Here is a 24033-nt window from a genome sequence, read left to right as displayed (position 1 = left end):
TGGCAAGGCATTAATATGAGGAGAAATCTACTGTGTAGAAACAGGCCATTCAGCCCATCGGTTCTTTATGTCTCATTCAGAGCTCCTTCCACTCTACTCCAGCTCTCACAGACACCTTGACTTTCTACTCCCCTCTCACTGGTGGGATTTTCCAGATGTCCCTGAGATATATCTCTTTGTTTTCACCACTCCCTGTGGAAGTGAGTTTCTTATTGGAAGTATTATTGACTGTCAGAGTGATAGCAAGGTCATAAATACAAGACAGTCAATTAATATTATAGTTCTTCATGCTACTCAGATAGATTTATGGGTTAGGGCCTTGTTAGACACAAACTACTAGGACTTTTCTGTCAGGACAGCAGGACACATCATTCACTGGTAAGCTTAATTTGATTCACAAGAGTCGTCTGTCTCCTGGGTGATAACTTTTAGGAGCAGCTTATTTCCTTAACCCTAACCTCCCCTTGCAAGTTCTGTGTCTTTTTTGTGATGGGATGTTTTGTACAGAGAAAGCAAAATAATTATTAAAGAGGTTTGAGTGTTTCTAAGTCAAAGTTGAGTTTAAGGTCAAATGTGTAACTTCATGCATGCACAGGTGAAATGAGTATACAGAGTATTTCTGTGTGAGATGGCTGCACCAATTTTCAGTTAGTTTCTTTCCTGTATCTTTCAGGTTGTGTCTAAATGAAGATGAAAAGATTAATACTGGAATGTTAATTTGAGATTTATTTTCTTAATTCAAGCACATTTTAAAACAGACACCTTTCAATGTGTTTATAGAATCCTTGCCTCTGGGATTACCCTCGTGATCATCCCCTTCCTCCCAGCGTCTAACATTTTCTTCCGAGTTGGGTTTGTTATTGCAGAGAGGGTGATCTATCTCTCCAGCACTGGTTATTGCATCCTCTTGTCGTATGCCATGTGTGTGCTGTCAAGAAAAGGCAGGCGAATCAAGGTGGGATAACGTTGATTTATTTTACTCTGATATTCATGATTATCAGCACCACTAATTACAGATTGTCAATTAAATGTTTGCTCTGTGATTTTCTTTAGAACCTCCTCTCTGCTGCTCTGCTGGGCTTGATAACGCTGAATGTCATGCAGTGTATCCGACGCAGCAATCACTGGAGATCAGAGGAAGCTCTGTTCACAAGTGCCTTATCAGTGTGTCCCTTCAACGCCAAAGTAAGACCTTGCACACATTTAAAGGAAATCTAATACAATAAACAACTTTATACATTATAAAAATAATTGCAATTACTCTTTATTGAAGATGATCTGAAATAATTGTTTTTCAATGATTACCCCTTTTAATGGAAGAGAAGTCTGACATGGCGTAACTAATCCTGCATAGCTCTCGAATTGCGACAACATACCAAAGCCTTTCTGTTGGCTACCAGTCAGAAGAGCGGCAGAGCGCTCTTCACTTGGTTGGATAAGTGTAGATCATCTCTACCCCGTTCCTGATGAAGAAGCCATCCACCACCCTAAGCAGTGATTTGTACTGATGGTCTGCTGTGACTACAGCATGTACCGTCCTAAAATGCTCCAAATTTTCCAAAATGGTGCTGGAAAGTGGCAGCTCTTTGTTTGCATCTCCAAAGGGAATCATCAGATATTCCTATTTAGGACTACCACAGCTGAAATCCACACGCACTACCATAGACACTTCAGTAAGCAATATCTTCTTAAGGTGTTTAAAAAACTATCAATTCTCAAAATCGGTAGGTTGCGAGTGCAGTGTGCTGGGCTACAAGTAAGATTGGAACGTATAGCCCTTAGACCTTCCTCCCCCCCCCCCACCCCAACTCCCTACTATCCTGCTGATGAACGTACAGTCTCTGAAGAATAAAATTAAAGACCTCAGAGTGACATTGCACTACCTGAGGGACATCAGGTGTCTGCTGTCTACTTTGCTTCATGGAAACATGGCTCACCCCCTCCATTCTGGAGGCAGCACTGCAGCCCAAGGGTTTCACCACCCCATTGCAAAGGTGGAACAGCCAAGTCTCTTAAGCGTAAAGGAGTATGTTTCATGATTAACTCATTGTGGTGCACAGATCTAACATTTCTGCCGCAGTCCTGCTCACCCGATCTGGAACATCTAGCAGGAGATGTCGTCCATTTAGAGGCCAGACTAAGCACACAAAGCTCACTTCCTCGAGTGGAGTGTTGGATGTAGATGCTGCAGCTGGTACAATTCTGTAAGCTGGCATACAGTGCACAGTGGGATCACTCTCGTGGGATTATAGAAATAGTGTCTGTCTGACCTTAACTAGAGATGAAGATCTATTCCTGCCTTAGCTAAAAGACCTGTATACCAGAGAATCTGGCATTGATAATTTCCCTCCCTCCTCCCAGCATGGTGTGAGTTAGCAGAGGCAAGATGGCAGTACTGACAGCATACTGCTTTCAGTATATCGTGTGTACACCAGGCCTGGCGTTGCTGTTCCAACATACAATATGTGTATTTGCACATTGAACCATCAAATAGCCAGCTTTCTGTTTTACTACAGGTGCACTACAATGTCGGCAAGAACTTAGCTGATCGAGGAAAAGAAGAGTCTGCAATTCTGTACTACAGAGAAGCTGTGAGGTATTGCTACTCCTAAATTATATAGTTTGCAGAGTCCTTTTTAACTGGACACAATTTGCTCTTTATGGTTATGTTGGCGCCATAACATGGGGTGGCACAATAGCATAGCAAGTAGCAAATCACTTTACAAAGCCAGTGATCACCATCAGGGTTCAGTTCCTGCCTCTGCCTTTAACCGGGTGCCTTTTACCATTCACTCTGTAACCATGTGGGTTTCCTCCAGTTGCTTTGGTCTTTCCCACCTTCCAAAGGTGTATGGTTGAAGCTCGTAAGTTGTAGCAACACTTGCGGGCTGCCCAACACAATCCCTGATGATTTTATGAATAAGATGCATTTCACTGAATATTTTGATGCTTTGATGTGCATATGACAAATAAAGCTGATCTTTAGAAGTGACAAAAATCCTTATTTTCCACAGGCTCCATCCAACGTACGTTCATGCTATGAACAATCTGGGAAACATCTTGAAAGAAAGGAAGGAGCTTCATGAAGCTGAGAAGTTGCTCTCTAGTGCTGTGGCCATTCAGTAGGTTTCAGCTTGATTCTGATTTCATTTGGTTCCTTTAAGAAGAACAGATCACTAATGGGCATTACAATTCTTATTCCCTTATCATATTTACATATCTCAAACCTTCCATAAGACAATGAACATCAACCCGATTACCTCACAATGCTCCAGAGCTTGATTTTTCCATTTTTATTCATTTTCTAGCAATGAAAGACTTCCTTTTCATTTGAAGCCCGTGTGAGAGAGGGCAAGAGACAATGCAGCATAATGGCCAAAAGCACTGTTTTTGGGATGCATTTTCTATATAATATTCTGTTCGTATCATATTTGAAAAGCATGAGGTTTTCACCTTTGGTTTCTGGTGTACAGGCCTGATTTCGCTGCTGCATGGATGAATCTGGGAATTGTTCAAAACAGTTTGAAAAAGTTTGAAGAGGCTGAAAAAAGTTACTGGACAGCAATAAAATACAGAAAAAGATATCCGGACTGTTACTACAATCTAGGACGCCTGGTAAGTCTGTGTGGAGACTGGGCTCACTGTATCTAATTTCAAAAAAATCTTAACATCAGTTATTTGTGTGAAACTGATGTCATTCATGACTAGACTTTTCTATGTATAGAGGAACCAGAACCTAAGGGGTCATCAATATTAGACAGTTGATAATAAATCCAACCAGGAACTCTGAGAATCTGCTTGCAAAGAAAACTGAACAAAAATGGATCAGACACATTGTCGTCCCCCCAAATCCCTCCTCCCTCACAAAAAAAATGAACAAAGCAGATCAAACATATTGACCACCCCCTAAATCCCTCATTCTGCACAAAAAAATCCCAAACAAAACGGATCAGGCACATTGACCCCCCCGCCCCCCCCCCCCATCTCCTTCCCTGTACAAAAAAAACCCAAGAAGATCAGGTGAAAAAAAATAGAATATAGAAACTATAAGACTGAAAAAAAGTCTATAGTTCAAATCCACGTCTAACACTGGGAAAAAACCTGGACAGCACCTCTGGGTGCAGTGATAGGCTCTCCTCTCTGGTACAGAGCAACCACTCAAATGGCAAGCGGCCGCACTCACTCTCCACACTCACTTCAATGCTTCAACATGGAGGGGAATAAACAGTCAATGTTTTGGGCCAGAACCCTTCATCGGGATCAGTTGGAAGTGTAGGCTGTTTATTCCTGCTCATATATGCTGCCTAACTAGATGAGTTCCTCCAGCATTTTGTGTGTGTGTTGTTGAAGATTTCCAGCATCTGTAGAATCTCTTGCGCCTATTGTATGTTCCCATTCTTAATGTGTTTGGCTGAGAGATCTCCTTCCCCTGGGTGAGTAATATATCTGCAACCCTCTCACTGGGCCTCATACACCAACCTGGCTCGCTAACTGACTCTGCTAACAGCCATGTGACTCGGCAGTGAGAAGGCCACCTTTCAGAAGCAATACATGCCTAGGGTCGGTATGGTTTAGCGTTCAACCAAACAGGAACGTTGGGATGTTCCAGATAAAGCCCAGAAATGACAGATCGTACACCAGCATAACATTATAAAGAAAGTATATTTACCCATTTTCAACTTTATCAAACAATTAACAGAGAAAGAAAAGATAAAAGGGCCCATTACAGATAAACCAGCCTAAATGTGCACATAAAGGTGGGAGCTAATTTTTGTAGTAGCTGGGAGTAGCTTTACTCACGGCATTGAATTCCCTTCGCCAATCACAGGTAGAGATTCCCTGTTTGGAATCTTCAGCCTTGTGAAGTGCTCTTTACAATAGTGTCTCCCCTTCAAATGGGATCCTCCAGCCATCTTCCCTGGTCTTCTCTCTGCACCTCCCACCAAAAAGACCCCAATCCAGACCACTGGTCTTCAGAAAACTCTTCCTGCCCAGCTCTGGAGAATGTTCCATGCCACCCCACTCCTGACTGGCTGACACAACATTCCGAAGTTGGACAATGTGGCTCCTTTAGCCGAAACCAAACCACTCTTTCCCACAGGACCACAATGCTTTTACAGAAAACTGCTAAAATAAAATACCTCACAGCATAGCGGTAGAAATGTTAACTAGGGTCCCTTCACTTGGTCTCTGACAGGTACGAGATAATAGCCCATGAAGTGAACTATGAGATCCAGCGGGGAGATACAAATGCCTAATAATGTTGTGCAGAAGGACTTATTGCTCTGAGATCTCTTAATTTAGATATTTCAGATCTTTCCTTTGCTTTTAGTATGCGGACCTGCATCGGAATGCAGATGCTCTCAGTGCATGGCAGAATGCGACTCTTCTCAAACCTAACCATGGTTTGGCTTGGAACAACATGATCATTCTACTTGATAACACAGGTAACTGGTGTGGGATCATTTATTTTATGTAAGGCAGTCTAGTTTAATTTAGACTAGTTTAATCTAGTTTAGTCTAGATTATTTAGTTTGCAGTGTATATGTTGGAAATAAAATCGTAGCCCATTGTTTGTTTTGTGGGAAGGGTGATAGATCGCCAGAGAAAACTGAACATTGGGAAGGAATCCACCTTGGAGTCGTTGGTATGGGTGTGAGAGTATCAGCTGCCGGCTGTATTTCCTTCCAGAATTCATTTCCAATGAAGTCCTACAGAAACACATTTGGAGTGGCTTGTGTGATATTTGCACATACATTTGGAGTGGCATGCAGTGATATCACACACACATTTGATAGTGGGAAAAGGACAACTTCTTCACAAACTTGTTCTTGCATGTTAGCTCTGCGTTGATGCTTTTGTTGCTACCTCGATTGAGATCAGTCCAAGCCAAAAATTTTCCCTACAAGCGTTCTGAGCGCAAGTACATCAAGGCAGTAAAGAGAAAAGCAGAATAGAGAATGCAGTGATGCAGTTACTGAGAAGGTGCATTGCAGGTAGATAGGTAAAGTGCAAGGGTCACGACGATGTTGAGAGAGGTCATGTGTTCATTTTTTTTTTAGTGAACCAGTCTATTCAAGAGTCAGATAAGTATTAAAGTTAAAAGGTGACCCGGTGGTGCAGCTGGTAAAGCCACTGCCTCACGATGTCAAGAGGTCTGGGTTCAATCCTGACCTCAGGTGCTGTCAGTGCGGAATCTGTATGTTCTCCCTGTGACCGTACAGTTTCCCCTGGCTTCCTCCCACAACCCAAGACATGCAGATCAGTGGACCTCCACAGACTGGCCCCAGTGTGCAGGTGAATGGTAGAATCTGGGGGAAATTTATTGAAAATAGTAGAATAGAAAATAGGGATTAATGTAAGATTAATGTTAATGATGGTTGGTGTAGACACGATGGGCTGAATGGTCTGCTTGCTTTGGTGTATCTCCTTCTGACACTGTCCCTGTCAGATACAGCCTAAGACCTTCAGCCAAGGAAAGATGCACTGTTTGGAGTTTTAAAGCTCAAAGATTTAATATTTAATAATCTATGCAAGACAGTGCCAACAGGTGGTTGTTCCAGAATGCAGCTTGTATCTACGGTAATCTGTATTGTTGTCCAGAAGCGTGCTGTTAATCTGTCACTGTCAGGATCTGTTGGTTAGATTACATTATAGACATCATCTGGAATTTGAGCATGACTGTACAAAACTACACCAGCCTCCAGTTTTCCTTTTAATACCTCAATGTAATTGTATATGGTTTAATCTGTCTGAATAGCATGCAAAACTAGAGCTTTTCACTGTCTACCGACACATGTGACAATATTAATTGTGGCACATTAGCGTAGTGGTTAGTTTAATGCTATTATAGCACCTGAAACCCAGATTAAATTCCCTTCATTATCTGTAAGGAATTTGTACGTTCTCCCCGTAATCACTTGGGTTTCCTCTGGGTCTCTGATTTTCTTCCACATTCTAAAGATGTATGAGGTTAGTAGGCTCATTGGTCACACGGACGTGATTTGGCAGCACAAGAAGTTGGGAAATACCATGCTGTATCTCTAAATAGAAATAAATAATAATATGACTGTATTCAATTCCCATAAGCTGTCTGATCAGCTTTGAGAATGGTAAACATGTGCAATGTTTCAAATATTTCTAAATTGGACCCGATTTTACCCCAGCCTCCAAGGATTACATTTGCCTTCTGTTTTCTCTCCATAAATCTGATTGTTGTGTAAATCCAGAGTGTATTGACCACAAATACAACCTCAGTCGTGACAGTAGATACATGTCAGACTGCTTTGATTGCTTTATTAAACTAAAAGGTGGACTGAATATTTCAATATTCCATGGATGCCTTGTGAAAGTATCTGTTGCGTCTGTATTTACACCTTTTCATGGAGCACATTCTGGATTGCGAGAACTTGTTGCCTAAAGGGATTGAATCTGCCCTCTGCTTCATTGGTCGATTGTCTTCAATTCATGCCCACTGATTATCAAATTGGGTTTATTTTATTCAGAGATTTAGCACAGTAACAGACCCTTCAAGCACACACTGCCCAATTACACCCATGTAACCAATTAACCTACTAACTTGTACACCTTTGGATTATGGGAGGAAACCAATATGGGAGCACCCAAAGGAGACTCACATAGTCACAGGGAGAATGTACAAACTCCTTACAGACAGTGGTGGGAATTGAACACTGATCGCTGGCGCTATAATTGCCTTACACTAACCACTACACTATTGTGCCAGCCCAATTATTGTCATGTGCACAAATACAGTGAGGTAGAGGTACAATGAAAATCTACATTGCATTAGTATCAAGGCATGTGAGTTCAGACAACACATGGTATATAAAATATATATAATTTATATACTGTACAACAGTGAAGAGAAAGGGAAAAACAGAGTTGGTCTGTAGTGTTCTGCTGCTGAGGAAGGATTAGGGTTATGCAGGTTGGTTCAAGAACCTAATGGTTGAAGGAAAGTAGCTATTCCTGAACCTTGTAAGACTTCAGGCTTCTGTACCTCCTGCCTGACAATATCACCAAGAACGGGGAACCAAAAACTGGATGGTGGGAATCCTTGATGAAAGATGCTACCTACATGAGGCAGTGCCAAAATAATTAGAACTTCAAGTACAGCTCCTGTTTAAAAAAAGTATCCCCCCCCCCACCCCAGAAATTTTCATGTTTTTTTGTTTTACACCATCGAATCACAGTGGATTTAATTTGGCTTTTTTTAAATACTGATCAATAAGAAAAAGTCTGTTTCATTTCAAAGTGAAAACAGATCCCTACAAAATGAACTAAATAATTACAAATAGAAATAACAAAATAATAAGTTTTCACCCCTTTAATATGACACACCACATTATCACTGTTGCAACCAATTGGTTTTAAAAGTCACATAATTAGTTAAATAGAAATCATTGTGTGCAGTCAAGGTGTTTCAGTTGATTGTAGTAAAAATACGCCTAAATCTGGAAGGTCCAACTGCTGAGTCCGGCAAAAACTACAACACGAAGACAAAAGAACACTCCGAGCAACTCTGCAAAAAAGGTTATTGAAAAGCACAAGTCAGGAGATGGATATAAGAAAATTTTTGCAAGTCACTAAATATCCCTTCAAGTACAATTAAGACAATCATCAAGAAATGGAAAGAATATGACACAGCTGTAAATCTGCCTAGAGCAGGCCATCCTCAAAATCTGAGTGACAGTACAAGAGGACCAGTGAGGGAGGCCACACCGAAAGACGTACGACAACTCTGGAGGAGTTACCAGCTTCAGTTGCTGAGATGGGAGAGACTGCACTTACAACAACTGTTGCCCGGGTGCTTCATCAGTCTCAGCTTTATGGGAGAGTGGCAAAGAGAAAGTCACTGTTTGAAAAAAAAACTCACATGAAACCTCAGCTAGAGTTTGCCAGAAGGCATGTGGGAGGCTCTGAAGTCAGCTGGAAGAAGGTTCTATAGTCTGATAAAACCAAAATTGAGCTTTTTGGCCATCAGACTAAACACTATGTTTGTTGTAAGTCAGACACCACACCGCCAAAAACACGCCATCCCTATCGTGAAACTTGGTGTTGGCTGCATCATGCTGTGGGGATGCTTCACTACAGCAGGCCCTGGAAGGCTTGTGAAAGTAGAGGGTAAAATGAATGCAGAAAAATATAGGGAAATCCTGGAGGAAAACCTGATGCAGTCTGCAAGAGAATTGCAACTTGGGAGAAGATGTTTTCCAGCAAGACAATAACCCCAAGAATAAAGCCAAAGCTACACAGGAATGGCTTAAAAGCAACAAAGTTAAAACCCTGGAGTGGCCAAGTCAGAGTCCAGACCTCATTCCAATTGAGTATTGGTGGCTGGACTTGAAAAGGGCTGTTCACTTATGATCCCCTTGCAATCTGATGGAGATTGAAGAGTTTTGTAAAGAAGAATGGGGGAAAATTGCAGTGTCCAGATGTGCAATTGCTACTAAAGGTGCATCTACTAAATACTGACTTGAAGGGGTGAATAATTATACAATGAATTATTTTATGTTCAATAATTGTAATAAATTTAGACCAATTTGTAGAAATTTGTTTACACTTCAACATGAAAGATTCTCTCTGTTGATCAGTGTCAAAAAAAGGCCAAATTAAATGCACTGTGATTCAATGTTTTAAAACAATAAAGACACCTGACATTTATCTACTGTCTTGACAGGAGGTTGTATTTGTGGTAGACTCACCCTGGGTTTACACAACTATCAGATTTATGGGGAGTGGGAGAAAACAGCAGAGGCCAAACCAGCGGCAAATCTAATCCTTGGGGGCTGGATTAAATTCGGGTCCAATTTAGAAAATGAAGTAATTGTACATGTTTACCATTCCAGAAGCTCATCAAGCAGGCTAAATGGGAATTGGATACGCTCATATTGTTATTTATTTTTATTTAGAGATACAGCATGGTATCTCCCATCTTCCCGTGCTGCCAAATCACATCCATGGGACCAATGCACCTACTAACCCCATACGTCTTTAGTATGTGGAAGAAGACTGGAGACCCAGAGAAAACTCAAGCGATTACGGGGAGAAAGTACAAATTCCTTACAGTTAATGAAGGGAATTTAATCTGGGTCTCAGGTGCTGTAATAGCATTACACTAACCACTACGCTACTGTGCCACAATTAATATTGTCACATGTATCGGTAAACAGTGAAAAACTCTAGTTTTGCATGCTATTCAGACAGATTAAACCATATACAATTACGTTAAGGTATTAAAAGGAAAACTGGAAGCTGGTGTAGTTTTGTACTAAGTTGGTGTATGTACTCATGCTTAAATTCCAGATGATTTATTTATAATGTAATCTAACCAACAGATCCTGACAGTGACAGATAAACAACACGCCTCTGGACAACTGCCAATAATACAGATTACAGTAAATAAAAGCTGCATTCTGGAACAACCATCTGTAGCACTGTCTTGCATAAATTATTAGATATCAAATCTTTGAGCTTTAAGACCTGAAACAGTGCATCTTTCCTTGGCTGAAGAGCTTAGACTGTACTTGAAATTAAGTCTGGACAGGGACATTCAGTCAGAGGGAGATACAGCACAGAAAGCAGACCATTCAGCCCATTGCATCTGCACCAACCATCAACCACTCATTTACACAAATCGTGCAATAATCCTCATATTTTATTCTCCCATCTTCCCCCAGATTCTGCCATTCACCTGCATGCTGGGGTCAATCTACAGTAGTCCACTGATCTGCATGTCTTGGGACATGGGAGGAAACCAGACCAGCCAAATTAATTCCACTGTGATTCAATGTTGTAAAACAATAAAACATGAAAACTTTCAAGGCAGGTGAATACTTTTTATAGGCACTGTATCTTTGCAATGGACAGTGAATACAATAAAACAAGAACTAAAGATCAACCAATAAGGTTGAAAAGGCTATCATCCACTGAGCAGAAGCAGGAATATATCCCTGATGGAATAATCCCAAAAATAGCTGTAAATAAATAAATAAGTTTGTTTGTAAATCCAGATCCAACACTTTTGATAAGGTTTTAAAAACATCTTTCCAAAAATTCTCCAACTTTATGCAAGACCAAAACATGTGAGTTAAAGTTGTCACCTAAGTATTACATCTATCACAAATAGGATTAATATTGGGAAAAATACGGGCTAATTTATCCTTTGACATATGTGCCCGATGCATTACCCTGAACTGTATCAAGGGATGACGGGCACAAATAGATGAAGTATTTACCAAGATGAAAAATTTTATCTGAAAGTAACTCTTGAAATTCCAATTCCCAGACAGCTTTAATTTTATCATTAGATATCATTTGTAAATTCAATAACCATTTATAAATTGTAGCTATTGATCCTCTTTGGAGTCGTTTAACCTGGAAGTGGGTATCTAATATATCAGATGGATAAGCGGAGGGATAATTTGGGAGCAAAGTACTTTAGGGTCCTTCTATTTTACTTAAATGGAAGGACCCTAACCCTCCTACCACCTTTTATTGGCTTTCCTCTATCATGTCCTGTTTAAGTCTAGATAAAATAAGAAATCGGACATTGGATACATCCTTTAAATTTGAAGAAATCTGGCAACCTTTTATTCAATATTTTTATATGATCTGATTTTTGTACTGATTCTCTTCCAGCTATTTTTTCAGAACCTTGGATTTGATCAGAGAGTTTCTTTTCTCTTGGTTTTTCTCTCAGAATGGTCTGCCCAGTCCTCCTTTTCTGTTTAGAATAGTGTGTTTTTTTCTTTTTTCTTTTCTATAAAAATTTTTAATAGTCCTTCCTTTCTTCATAAATTAATAAGAGAATTATACATTCTATATCAAATTTATACTTTGTAGATGAACACTGTGTGATTCCGATATTGTTTATTTTACCTTCTGTATGTGCTGCTATTGACATATATACCAGAGATAATCTTCTCCTCTTTGTATACACACTTTTTTTAAAAATCAATAAAAATATTGAAAAAACAAAGAAAGAACTAAAGATCAGTTGAAAATAAATCTGTTTTACAAAGTGAATTTACTATAATTGTTAGTCTCACTCCCTGTTTTATAAAAAATTTATTTAATTGCTGCAATGTCCAGTTGATCCTGTCTAATCGCAACTGCTGTTATACTGGATTATATGATATTCTAAACCAGTGTTGCTTTCATAATCAGGCAATCTAGCAAAAGCTGAAGCAGTTGGAAAGGAGGCTCTAAAATTGCTACCCAATGATCACACCATCATGTTTTCCTTTGCGAATGTGCTTGGTAAATTGAAGAAGTACAAGGTGAGTTGTGACAAGCTGGGGATTGGAATGTGCTCATTAAGGCAACTGCACTTGGGTTTCTGAGCTCGCGTTTTCAATCCATGCTTCACCTATAACCTGGTTTCCTTTGCATTTCTTGATCAAAGAGCAGAACCTGACCATCATTTTATTAAGATGGTGGCTGATAGTTTTGCTCAGTGATTCCCAAGATCCTAGGGAGAGATGGGAGGAAGGGTGGCAAAGATGCTGAAGATCCCGGGGGATTCCTGATGCTTTAATAATATTGAAGTAACTCAGTTAGAAAGTTGGCATAACTAGGGAAACAATATATACACTAGCTCTTGTGACCAAAGGGTTTTCAGAAAACATCCTGGGAAGGCTCTAATCCTTACAAGTGGCTACTGCCATCATCCAATGTTTATTTATGTTGATTTGAATGTGTCTTCACAGGCTAGCCTTTATCAATCAGAGTATTGGGTATAGGAGTTGGTACATAAGTCATTGGTGAGGCTGCACTTAGGCCACTATGTACAGTTTTAGGTACCCTGTTAGAGGGAAGACATTGTTAAACTGGAAAGTGTGCAGGGAAGATTTACAAGAACGTTTCCAGGACTAGAGGGCCTGAGTTGACCGGGCTAGGTCTTTATTCCTTGGAATGAAATAGAATGAGGGATGGCCATATGGAAGAGTTTAAAATTATGAGCGGCTTAGATAAGGCGGATGGTAAAAGTCTTTTCCCCAGGATAGGTAGGGTATTCTAAAACTAGGGGCGTAGGTTTAGGGTGAGAGGGGAAAGATTTGAAAGGGATCTGAAAGGCAATGTTTTCATGTTTGTTGAATGAGCTGACAGAGAAATTGGTTGAAGCAGGTACAACAGTATCATTTAAGATGCACTTGGAGGAAATTGGGACTAACTGAGTGGGCAGTGTGGTTGGCATGGACTGGTTGGGCCAAAGGGTCTTTATCCATGCTGTATTGCTCTATGATTCCATAGCTCTTTGTGATTTGGAGGGGTCTTTAGGTTACCTTCCACCCACAGATGCTGCTGGATCCGTTGAGTTCTTCCAGCATCATGATTCTTCCTATTCCAGCTTCTGCAAACTCTTGTAGTTAAACAACTAGTTAGTGTGACAGTATTTCAGATGGTGGAGCACTCCTCCTATACTGTTCTGGATGTGTTAACCTGGCCATGTCTGGAGTGGATCTGGAATCACAGTGTCCTAACTGAGGAGAGAGTATGACTCTCTAAAACCAGCCACTGATAATACAGGTGTAGAGATCTGCAATTTACTGTTTCTTAAAAAAAATACAACAACTGTAAAACTTTTTTAAAAACTGTGTTCCTTTTCTTTGATCATTCTAAAATTGAATCATTGGCTGTTTTTATTCACACAGGAATCAGAAAGTCTGTTTCTAAAAGCACTTCAGAGAAATCCCAAAATAGCAAGCTATCATGGAAATTTAGGTAGGTGTTACAGAACATCTGTAAATTATTTTAATTACTTGGTTTCCTTATCTCTAAGTTCTACATTCCCATATTTTGATAAAGTACAGAGAATTATATTTTTATCCACATGGTACACTTACTTTGACATTGTTTACTGATGACTGTGAGTTATAGTTCCAGATAAATCTATCTTTCACAGATCATCTGGTTTTCTTTGCATTTCCTCATCAAGAACATACAATGCAGGACCAGACCATGTGGTCTCTCAGACCTGGCTATTATTCAATAAGATTTTGCCTGATCTTGTAGCTCAGTGTTTCCCAGTCACTTCAAGAGGAGGGGGGGGTGGGTGGCAAAAATGAAGGCCATGGGGCCGGTATATCTACTTTGGCAAAGGGAATGATTGCTGAGTTATTGTTGAAGATAAATGAACCCTTTCCATGAAAAATGTACCAATGTTTGATGGCTGCACATAAATATATTTATTTTATACTGAAGATTTTGTGGAGCTTATCAAAAAAGATGTAGGTGTGAAATTCGGGCCATTCTCTAAGATGGTTTAAGATCTGATTTGATATTGCTGTTGTAGTAGGCACCAGGTCTACTGTGATGTGGACCTATACTTGATCCTAGTTTGACAGTGATTCCAACTTTTTCAGTTTTTCATTCTTATTTAGAAACCCATTGGTAGTCTCATTTCCTATCTCTGTAATCTCCTCCAAGCACCCACCATTCTCTACATTGATTCCATTCTTTTCCCCTTGGTTCAGTCCCTTCCCAGCTACATCTGCGACACTTCTTATGCCCTCGATCTCCTCAGTAAGTCTCAATCCCCTGGCCCTGACTGCCTCATTTTCACCATGGATGTCTGGCCTTATACACCTCTAACCCCATCAAAAAGGCCTCAAAGCTCTCCACTCCTTTCTTGACAAAAGAACCAACCAATTCTCCTCCACCCCCACCGCCTTCCATCTGGCAGAACTGGTCCTCACCCTCAACAAATTTTCCTTTGGCTCCTCCCACTTTCCCCAAACTTGAGGGATTGCCATGGGCCCCAGCTGTGTCTTCGCTTGCTATGTAGAACAGTCCATTTTCGAAGCCTTCCCCGGCAATACTCCCCAACTTTTCCTCTGCTTCATTGAGAACTGCATCGGTGATGCTTCATGCACCCATGCTAAGCTCATCGATTTTTTTTTCAGCTTTGTCTCTAAATTCCACACTACCATTAAATTCACTTGGCCCATTTCTGACACCTCCCTCCCCTTTCTCGCTCTTTCTGTCTCCACCTCAGGAGACAAACTGTCAACTGACATCTTTTAAACCTGATTTCCCTGGTTATGTTGACTATACTTCTTCCCATCCTATCTTCTGTAACAATGCCTTCTGTAACTCCCTTTTCTCAGTTTCTTTGTCTCCGCTGCATCTGTTCCCAGGATGTGGCTTTCTATTCCAGAACATTTGAGAGTCCTTCTTCAAAGAACTTCCCTCTCTCCATTATTGATGCTGCTCTAGCCTGCATCTCCTCCATTCCCCAAACATCTGCGCTCACCCTATCTTCCCGCCGCTGTAACAGTGATAGAGTTCTTCTTGTCCTTACCTACCACCCCATCCGCCTCCGTATCCAACACATCATCCTCTGCAAGGATGCACTCCTATCCGATTCTTTCTCCAGCCTTTGACCTTTCCCACTTATCACCTTCCAGCTAGCCTCCTTCCCCTTCCCCCACCTTTTTATTCTGGTGTCTTCCCCTTTCCTTCCCAGTTCTGAAGCATCGACTATTTCGTCATTTCCATAGATGCTGCCTGACTTGCTGAGTTCCTCCAGCATTTTGTATGTGTGTGTTGCTTTGGATTTCTAGCATCTGCAGAGTTTCTTGTGTTTATTAAAAAAAACCTCAACCTGCACATCGGGTTTGAACCTGCCCCTTTTCACCTTAAATGCATGCATTTTGGTTTTGAACACTTCAAATCAACCTCCTTCTTGAAATGGCCCCCGTTCCTGCACACAATTTCTCCTGTTGTCTGTCCCAAACAACTGTCATGCCAGTTAGCTGGACTCTGAAAACCTGCACTCATTCCTCAATCACACTTCATTTACTTGTGCGCAGGGTGAACAGCCTAGCCGCTATCACCTAACTGCTGTAAAGCTTGAATAAAGAAATTTAATTTTTTGTACCGAAATCAGATACAGATATTGACTTGGGAATGTTCAAATTTCTTATTTGCATAATCAATCACCAATCAGACTGCAGTAAAACAGGTATCAATAGCCATTAAAATCTATGCATTAAAGGGCTTCAGAATTAGTAAAGTAACTAACTAGTAGTAAATGTCACCTTTGTTTGCATCCTTACCTTGTCTTGGTATACCACATGGCTGTGGTCTGCTGCTGTGCAAAGGACAGCTAGGCTCTTCTTTCTTGCCTGAGTTGATTGCATGCTATATGTAACTATTCTTGCCTGGATGTTATCTTAACCATTGCCTTGCCACAGTTTGAATTGAATTGACTTTATTACTTAAACCTTTCATATACATGAGGAGTAAAAATCTTTACGTTACATCTCCATCTAAATGTGCAATGTGAAATTTATAGTAATTTATAACAAATAGTATGTACAAGGACAGTCAATATCACAAAGAAATACAATTGTATCAGCATGAATTAATCAGTCTGATGGCCTGGTGGAAGAAGCTGTCCTGGAGCCTGCTGGTTCTGGCTTTTATGCTGCTGGTAGCAGCTGGTACAGTTTGTGGTTGGGGTAACTTGGGTCCCAGTGATCCTTCGGGGCCTTTTTACACACCTGTCTTTGTAAATGTCCTGAATAGTGGGAAGTTCACAGCTACAGATGCACTGGGCTGTCTGCACTCTGCAGAGTCCTGCGCTTGAGGGAAGTACAGTTCCCATACCAGGCAGTGATGCAGCCAGTCGGGATGTTCTCAATTGTGCCCCTATTTGGGGACCCATACCAAACTTCTTCAACCTTCTGAGGTGAAAGAGGTGCTGTTGTGCCTTTTTCACCTCACAGCTGGTACGTACAGACCACGTGAGATCCTCGGTGATGTGTATGCCAAGGAACTTAAATCTGTTTGCCCTCTCAACCCCAGATCCATTGATGTCAATAGGGATTAGCCTGTCTCCATTTCTCCTGTAGTCCACAACCAGCTCCTTTGTTTTTGTGACATTGAGGGAGAGGTCGTTTTCTTGACACCACTGTGTCGGGGTGATGACTTCGTCTGTGTAGGCTGCCTCGTTATTATTTGAGATTAGGCCGATCAGTGTAGTGTCGTCAGCATAACTAAGTAGGTTTGTTCCCCGCCTGGTTCACTGTGCATGTTTGTATGTGTTGTCCTGTTGCAGCTGTGCTGTACCATCGCTGGGGAAAGCTGAAACTGGCCAAGGAGCGCTACGAGATTGCACTAAAACTAGACCCTGCCTCGCCGGGGATTGTGGAGAACTACAGCTTGTTGAAGAAGAAACTGGAACAACTGAAGCAGGGCTGATGCAGATGGCAGAAGGTGGAGAGAGAGAGAGAGAGAGAGATAAATCTTCAGGAGCTTGGTGTTTTCTGTTCAAGATATCCCTGCTTGATAAATACAGCACTGCTGTAGGAAGGAACTGAGCTTCCACAGTGAGTCGCACACAAGCCAGTTTTCCTTTAGGTTTGTGGTTGTGTTACTGCTGGCTCCTGCCTGTTAGGCCAACTTTGAGTGCCCTTTCTCCAGCCAATATTTATCAGACTCCGCCTTAAAACGTTGTGAGTGATATGGCTTCTATCACCAGCTACAGTCTGTGGGAAGCCCAGTTCATCTCCAGTTACTGACAGACTTCGGATCTATGGAAGTGGGATTGGCATTGCTAGAATAAACACCATGGATTCATCGTCGCAGGCTGTTGAGAGTCAGGGGTTAACCCAAACACAGGTGAAGTACTTTGGGACATGAGGAACTACAGGGCCTCTCGAGCTTGTACCCCTATTCAATGAATCATGTCTGATCTCTCCAGCATACTTCTGTAACTCCTAATGTCCTGGTTCAGCAGTATCGATTGTGCTCTGTATTTACATTTTAACCCACAGCCTTTTTGGGGGTGGGATTTGCTGATCTCCCTCATCCTTTGTATCAAAAAGTGCTTCCTTACATCACCCCCTCAGAGGCTAGCCTCTGACTTCAAGGATTTGCCTCAGTGTCTACACCGTACTCACCAAAGGTAGAATCTCTGTCTCTCTGTTTCTTGCTCCAAATCTCTCCCTAGCCCTTTCTCCTTTCTCTCCCTCTCCCCCTCTCCCTCCCACTACCCCCCTCTCCCCCTCTTCCCTTCTCTTTCCCTATCTCTCTATGACTCAATCAACCACATTAATCATCTTAACCACTTCGGTCATCACCCATCACCTTATGAACTCAGGGGAAACACTAAAATGTGCAATGTAGCCTCAAAATATTACTTTTAGTCGTGGTATAATACGTCATAGAATCATACAGCACAGAAATAGGCCCTTCAGCCTATTTTTCTCCATGCTAGCTTTCAAATGTCTTAACTACCAATCCAATTTCCTAACACTTAGACTGTAGCCATGGCTCTTACGTTCACATTTAGATCATTTATATACAAAACAAACAGCAAGATTCCACCACTGATCCCAGCACAGTACCACAGGTCACACACAAATGTCCAAAAACACAAAAAGCAACCAAGCTAGTTTCAGATCCAACTCGTCATTCTGCCCTGGATCTTATGGACCTTTTTGACCACTCTTGTTGAGGCATGATGTCATGTCCCGTACTGAGGTCCATAGAAACTATGACACTACTCTCACAATTATAGTTCGTCGTCTCTTCAAAAAATTCATCCAAGCTACTCAGTGTGGATCTCCTTACCATGTTACCCATCTCTGAACAGTGCGGCCCCTCCAAGTGCAGATTAATCCTGTTTATTAGGACATTTTCCCAATAATTTCCCTACCACTGACATTACACTCACTAGCTTATTATTGTCTGATTCATCCCCACTGTCTTCATTGACTGAAGATTCCAAATTCACTGACCTTCACTAATCCAAATTTAGAGGACCTATTCTTAATCTACTCTCAGGGTGCCATCCCTTATTTTACTCAATGTTGTTTGTACCAGTGTGAATTGCCATCTCTGTCAGTTACCGCCTCCCCATCCCCTTCCAGTGAATCCTTGACCCTAGCATGTCTAAAACTACAAAGAGGCATGTCCATTCCCCTCATGATCCAGGCCCCTACCACAATTGCATTTGGATATTCACTGCTTCCTCCTTGTGCAGTTATCACCGCTTAATGTGGTAATTTAGGCTCTGGTTGCAAATGCTGGAGATCATCCACACCTCCCCGCCCCCCCCCCCCCCCACCACCCCATCAGCCATCTGGAAAACTGATCCTGGGATGAGGTGTACTTCCTCTGCCCACAGCTCACCCATTTCCCCTCCTGCTTCCTTAAGCGCAGCGTGAACAAATCTGAAATCATTTAACCCACACAAGCTCCATGATGCACCTTGGTGCCTCTAACCATCACTCAGACTGGACCGTGTGTGGCACTTCCTCCCACTGTGGTCGTCCAGTGTTGAGGAATTCTCATGTGCCACTGGCTGTACAACACACAACACTGAGCTTCCAAGCTGTGCAGATTTCACCAATGATTAAAGCCATACAGCCCTTTACTTAAGCCAAGTAGGAAAAAATTAAATAGAGAAGCCTGGAGGAACTCAGCTGGTCAGGCAGCATCTGTGGAGAGAAATGGACAGTTGACGTTTTGGGTCAAGACCGTTCACCTGACTCATTGAGTTCCTCCAGCATCTTCTGTTGCTCTGGATCCAACATCTGCAGAATTTCTTGTGTTTAGGGAAGAACTATCTTTGGATTAAACTTCTAGTTATCCCTCTGAATTAAAGAACAGTAATCACACTAATTGCCCTCTCTTTATTTTAGGACCATAAGATATAAGAACAGAATTGGGCCATTTGGTCCATTGAGTCTGGTCTGTCATTTCATTATGGCTGTTCCCTCTTTCCTCTCAGCCCCAAGCTCCTGCCTTCTCCCCGTAACGCTTCAAGCCCTGATGACTAATCAAGAAACTGTCAGCCTCTGCCTAAAATGACTCGGCCTCCACAGCCATCTGTGGCAACAGATTCCACAGATTCACCAACCTCTGGCCGAAGGAATTCCTCCTCTTCTACCTTCTAAAAGCGTGCCCCTTCTTCTGAGGCTGTGTCTTCCAGCTGAAACTAATGAACTGTAAAGTCCTGGATACACTCGCCTGGCCCTTCTCACCACTCAGCCACCTTCCTTAATGCATGGCACCTGCTGAAACTTGATATCCCCTCCAGTTGTGCTACTGATCACAGATCAGGCCTTCTCCCCCAGGCCATAGTTGCCTGTCAACCTCCTTGCAGACAACCACTCGATCTGCACTCATCCCTGACATGTGACTGTCTCCCCAACAACAGCAAAGCTCCAACCCCTAGATGGAACTCTGTTATAATGGCCCTGTCAGTTATATTTTCTTCCCATCCATTTTGTACATAAGATGTACGTCTCCCTGTTCCCCTGCCGCTCCCACCTTATCACCATTTGCAAGTATTCAGGTCAACCTTGGGCCCACAGGAGGCAGCCAGCTTCTGTTTGAGAGCTGGTTGGCTCTTGTTTTTATGGAGGTTAAATATGGAGTACAAGAATGTAACAAGATCCCTCCCATCTCCACACATGAAATATGCTCGTGCCCAGAAATCCGTCTTTAATCAAAATCTGTCCAGAGCATTACACTTCCAGTGACCACCACAGTGGAACCAAATTGCAGAAGAACAAACACTACAAGGTGTTGTGTCATTAGGGTTGAATTTTGTCTTCAGTCTTAAAATTTTGATTTTTTTAATATAATTTATGTCACTTTGGATAATTGCAGAATGTGAAGAGAACATGTCACCCAGTGTTAAATTTGTTTGAGGTATTAGATGCATGTTTGAAATTGTATATATTTTTGTTTCGGAAACAATTTTGTTATTATTAAAACATGTTTTTACATTCAACATTTGTTCTAATATTCAATTATTAATGTGATCAATTTCAAAAGATTTGATTGATGCCTACCTTCCTTGGGATTGGAACATAAAAATAAAGGAGTGTGGTTAGAATCCAGAGATTGTGCAGCATGGATGTATTGTGCTGCTATTTTTTTCTCTACCCCACATTCCTTCTATCCTGCCACATCTTTCCACGTCACCATTTTCTTTGCAAGAAAAGCCACCACACTCCCACAGGAGCTGGGTGAGGTGAAGGACAGGAGATGGATGGAAGTGGGGAACTGGACTGGGATGGGAGGACCTTGTTTTATTTTTGAAACTCCAAAACAAAAAAATAGTCGAAAGAAAAACACAAGGAGACTGCAAACGTGTACTCTTTTTATTTTTAGCGAAGCACGCACTTGTGGTAACATGATAACGTATTCTATTCATGTACTTTTACATACAGTATAACCGGTAATTAATTATGTAATTCACAAAGAATGCTTAATCAAACAATATATTGACAATATTACACAGATATTACTGAAATATTAAATACAGAATAGACCCTAGTGCAGAGCAGACACACCACAATTGGTCTAGCTGGGCCAACAGACTTGTACTTCTGCTGTAAATTCTGTGAACACTTTGGTTGGAAAGTTTCTCCCTATTGCATTTATTAATGATCTTTTACCTTTTTAGTTTTGGACTTTAGCAACTGAAAACATTAGAACAACACTGGACAGTAACAGTCTACATCAAATATGCCAAATTAAACTTTCTTATGTTAATGACCCATATCCCTCAATTCCCTACATATTTGTGTGTCTGTCTAACAGCCTCTTAATTGCCAGGTTTGTGTCTGTTTCCACCACTACTCCTGTCGGCCAGTTGCAAGCACCAACCTTTAGTAGGTGCATGGGACTCAGTAAGCTCCAGAAATATGGTGGTCTGGAGGCTGTTGACCAGTTATATCCTGCAAGGATCTGTTCTGGGACCCTGAGGTTTTGTGGATTTTTATAAATGATTTGGATGATGTAGTGGAAGGGTGGTTTAGTAAGTTTGCAGATGATACAACAGTGGTGGTGGTGTGGATGATGTCATTGTAGGTTACAACAAGATGCAGAGCTGGGCTGAGGAGTGACAGATGGAGTTCAATCTGGAAACGTGTGAAGTGGTTCACTTTGGAAGACCGAGTACAAGGTTAATGGCGAGATTCATAGCTGTGTGGAAGAACAGGCTCTTGGGGTCTACATCCACAGATCCCTCAAATTTGCTGTGCAAGTTGACAGGGTGTTTAAGAAGGCGTATACTGTGTTGGCCTTCATTAGTCATGACTTTAAGTTCAAGAGCCACGAGGAAATGGTGCAACTACAGAACTCTAGTTAGACCACACTTGGGAGTATTGTGTTCAGTTCTGGTTTTCTCATTATAGAGAAGATGTGCAGAAGGATATAGGGAAGTTATGGTCATGTACTTTGTTAGAAAAAGTGCAAGTGTTGCCTATTTTCTAAATGGAGAGAAAATACAAAAAAAAACTGAGCTGCAAAGGGACTTTTGAGTCCTTGTACAGGACTCCCTAAAAGTTAAGTTGCAGGTTGAGTCTGTGGTGAGAAGGACAATGCAATGTTAGGATTCATTTCAAGAGGACTAGAATATAAAAGTAAGGATGTATTGTTAAAACTTTATACTCTCTTGGAGTACCGTGAGAAGATTTGGGCCCTTCACAATGGATGTGCTGAATCTGGAGAGGGTTCAAAGGAGGTTCACAAAAATTCCAGGAATGGCTTGTCATATGTAGAGCGTTTGATGGCTCTGAGTCTGTATTCACTCAAATTCTGAAGAATGAGGGGTGACCTCATTTGAACCTATCAAATGGTGAAAGGCCTTGATGGAGTGGATGTGGAGGGGATGTTTCCTATGGTAGTAGAGTCTAAGACCAGAGGACACAGCCTCAGAATAGAGAGTGTTCTTTTAGAGCAGAGATGAGAAGGAATTCCTTTAGCCAGAGAGCGGTGAATCTGCGGAATTCTTTAGCACAGGCAGCTGTGGAGGCCAAGTCTTTATATTTAGGGCAGAGACTGATAGATTTTTGATTGGTCAGGGCATGAAGGGATATGGGGAGTAGGCAGGATATTGGAGCTGAGAGGAAAATTGGATCAGCCATGATGAAATGGTAGAGCAGACACAGTGAGCCAAATGGCCTAATTCTGCTCCTATGTCTTTAACAGGATGTTTCCTAGATTAGAGAGTATGTTTTAGTTGAGCGAGCTAGGGGTTTTCTCTTTAGAGTGAAGAAGGATAAGCTGTGCCTAACAGAGGTGTGTAAGATGATAAGAGGCATTAATAGAGTGGACAGCCAGAAACTTTTTTGCCAGGGTGGAAATGGCTAATATGAGGAGAGGGAATTTTATGGTGATTGGAAGAAAGTGTAGGGGGGGATGTCAGAGTATCTCTTACAGAGAGAGTGGTAAGTCCATAGAACCACACTGCCAGAAGTGATGGAAGAGGCAGATACATTAGCGACATTTAAGAGACTCTTAGATAGGTACATGGATGAAAGAAAAATGTTGGGGTATGTTGAAGGAAGCATTAGAATAATCTTGGAGTAGATTAAAAGGTCAGCATAACATCATGGGCCAAAGGCCCTGTAGTGTTCATGCTCTAAATCCAGGTGAAAATGTGGAAGCTTTAGGAAGAGTAGCTGGAGGGATCCTTCAAGCCTGCTCTGCAACTTAACAGGTTGTGACTTAGAGTGGCTGCAGAGAGTAAAGGACACAGCCCTCCCCACCACTGACAGCATCTACTGGAGATGCCACCTCAAAAAGGCAGCATCTATCGTCATGGATTCCCACCATCTAAATCATGCAAACTCCACTACCACAGTTGGGCGGAAGGTCCAGAAACCTGAAGTCCCACACCACCAGCTTCATGTACAGCTACTTTCCTAAACAATTCGGTTCTTGAACTGACCTGCCTAATCATGACCCCCGGTTAGTGTGATCACTAGAGTTGACTACAATATTCTCCTAAAATGAGCTACAGGTAGAGGCTGATCCAGTATTCACATTTTCTGGGGTAGGGGCGTCCAGACCTCACCTGGCCACTTCGTCACCGGACTGGAGGGTTGGATTGAATACCCCTAACGGAGGAGCCTGCGCATAACCCTGATCCCACCCCAGCAGCACTGCGGACCTCCTCTTGTACTGCCATGGGTTTGTCTTTTTGTGCATACTTTTTCTTGACTCTTTACATATAATGTATAAAGGCAGTTGGATCATAAT

General features: G+C 41.7%; 1 protein-coding gene across 8 annotated transcripts in view; it reads left to right on the top strand.

Moving 5' to 3' along the window:
• tmtc4 (transmembrane O-mannosyltransferase targeting cadherins 4) overlaps window positions 1-20773 on the top strand; it is a 50899-nt gene extending 30126 nt beyond the window's left edge. For 6 of the 8 annotated variants that reach the window (XM_059970509.1, XM_059970512.1, XM_059970511.1 and 3 more), the window contains 9 exons: window positions 781-955; window positions 1054-1185; window positions 2517-2596; window positions 3015-3122; window positions 3474-3615; window positions 5333-5447; window positions 12190-12302; window positions 13677-13746; window positions 17087-20773. In XM_059970509.1, the coding sequence (XP_059826492.1) occupies window positions 781-955; window positions 1054-1185; window positions 2517-2596; window positions 3015-3122; window positions 3474-3615; window positions 5333-5447; window positions 12190-12302; window positions 13677-13746; window positions 17087-17229 (1078 nt within the window). In that variant the 3' untranslated portion in view covers window positions 17230-20773. Of the gene's footprint in view, window positions 1-780; window positions 956-1053; window positions 1186-2516; window positions 2597-3014; window positions 3123-3473; window positions 3616-5332; window positions 5448-10700; window positions 10850-12189; window positions 12303-13676; window positions 13747-17086 lie in introns of those variants that run through there. The other 2 variants (XR_009512318.1, XR_009512319.1) reach the window with 2 other exon arrangements.
• Window positions 20774-24033: the final 3260 nt, after the last annotated feature.

The sequence above is a fragment of the Hypanus sabinus genome, chromosome 5 (assembly GCF_030144855.1).
Source record: "Hypanus sabinus isolate sHypSab1 chromosome 5, sHypSab1.hap1, whole genome shotgun sequence".
In the NCBI taxonomy this organism is placed as follows: domain Eukaryota; kingdom Metazoa; phylum Chordata; class Chondrichthyes; order Myliobatiformes; family Dasyatidae; genus Hypanus; species Hypanus sabinus.
The sequence above is the reverse complement of the archived record's forward strand: the minus strand, read 5'-3'. Positions and strand labels throughout refer to the sequence as shown.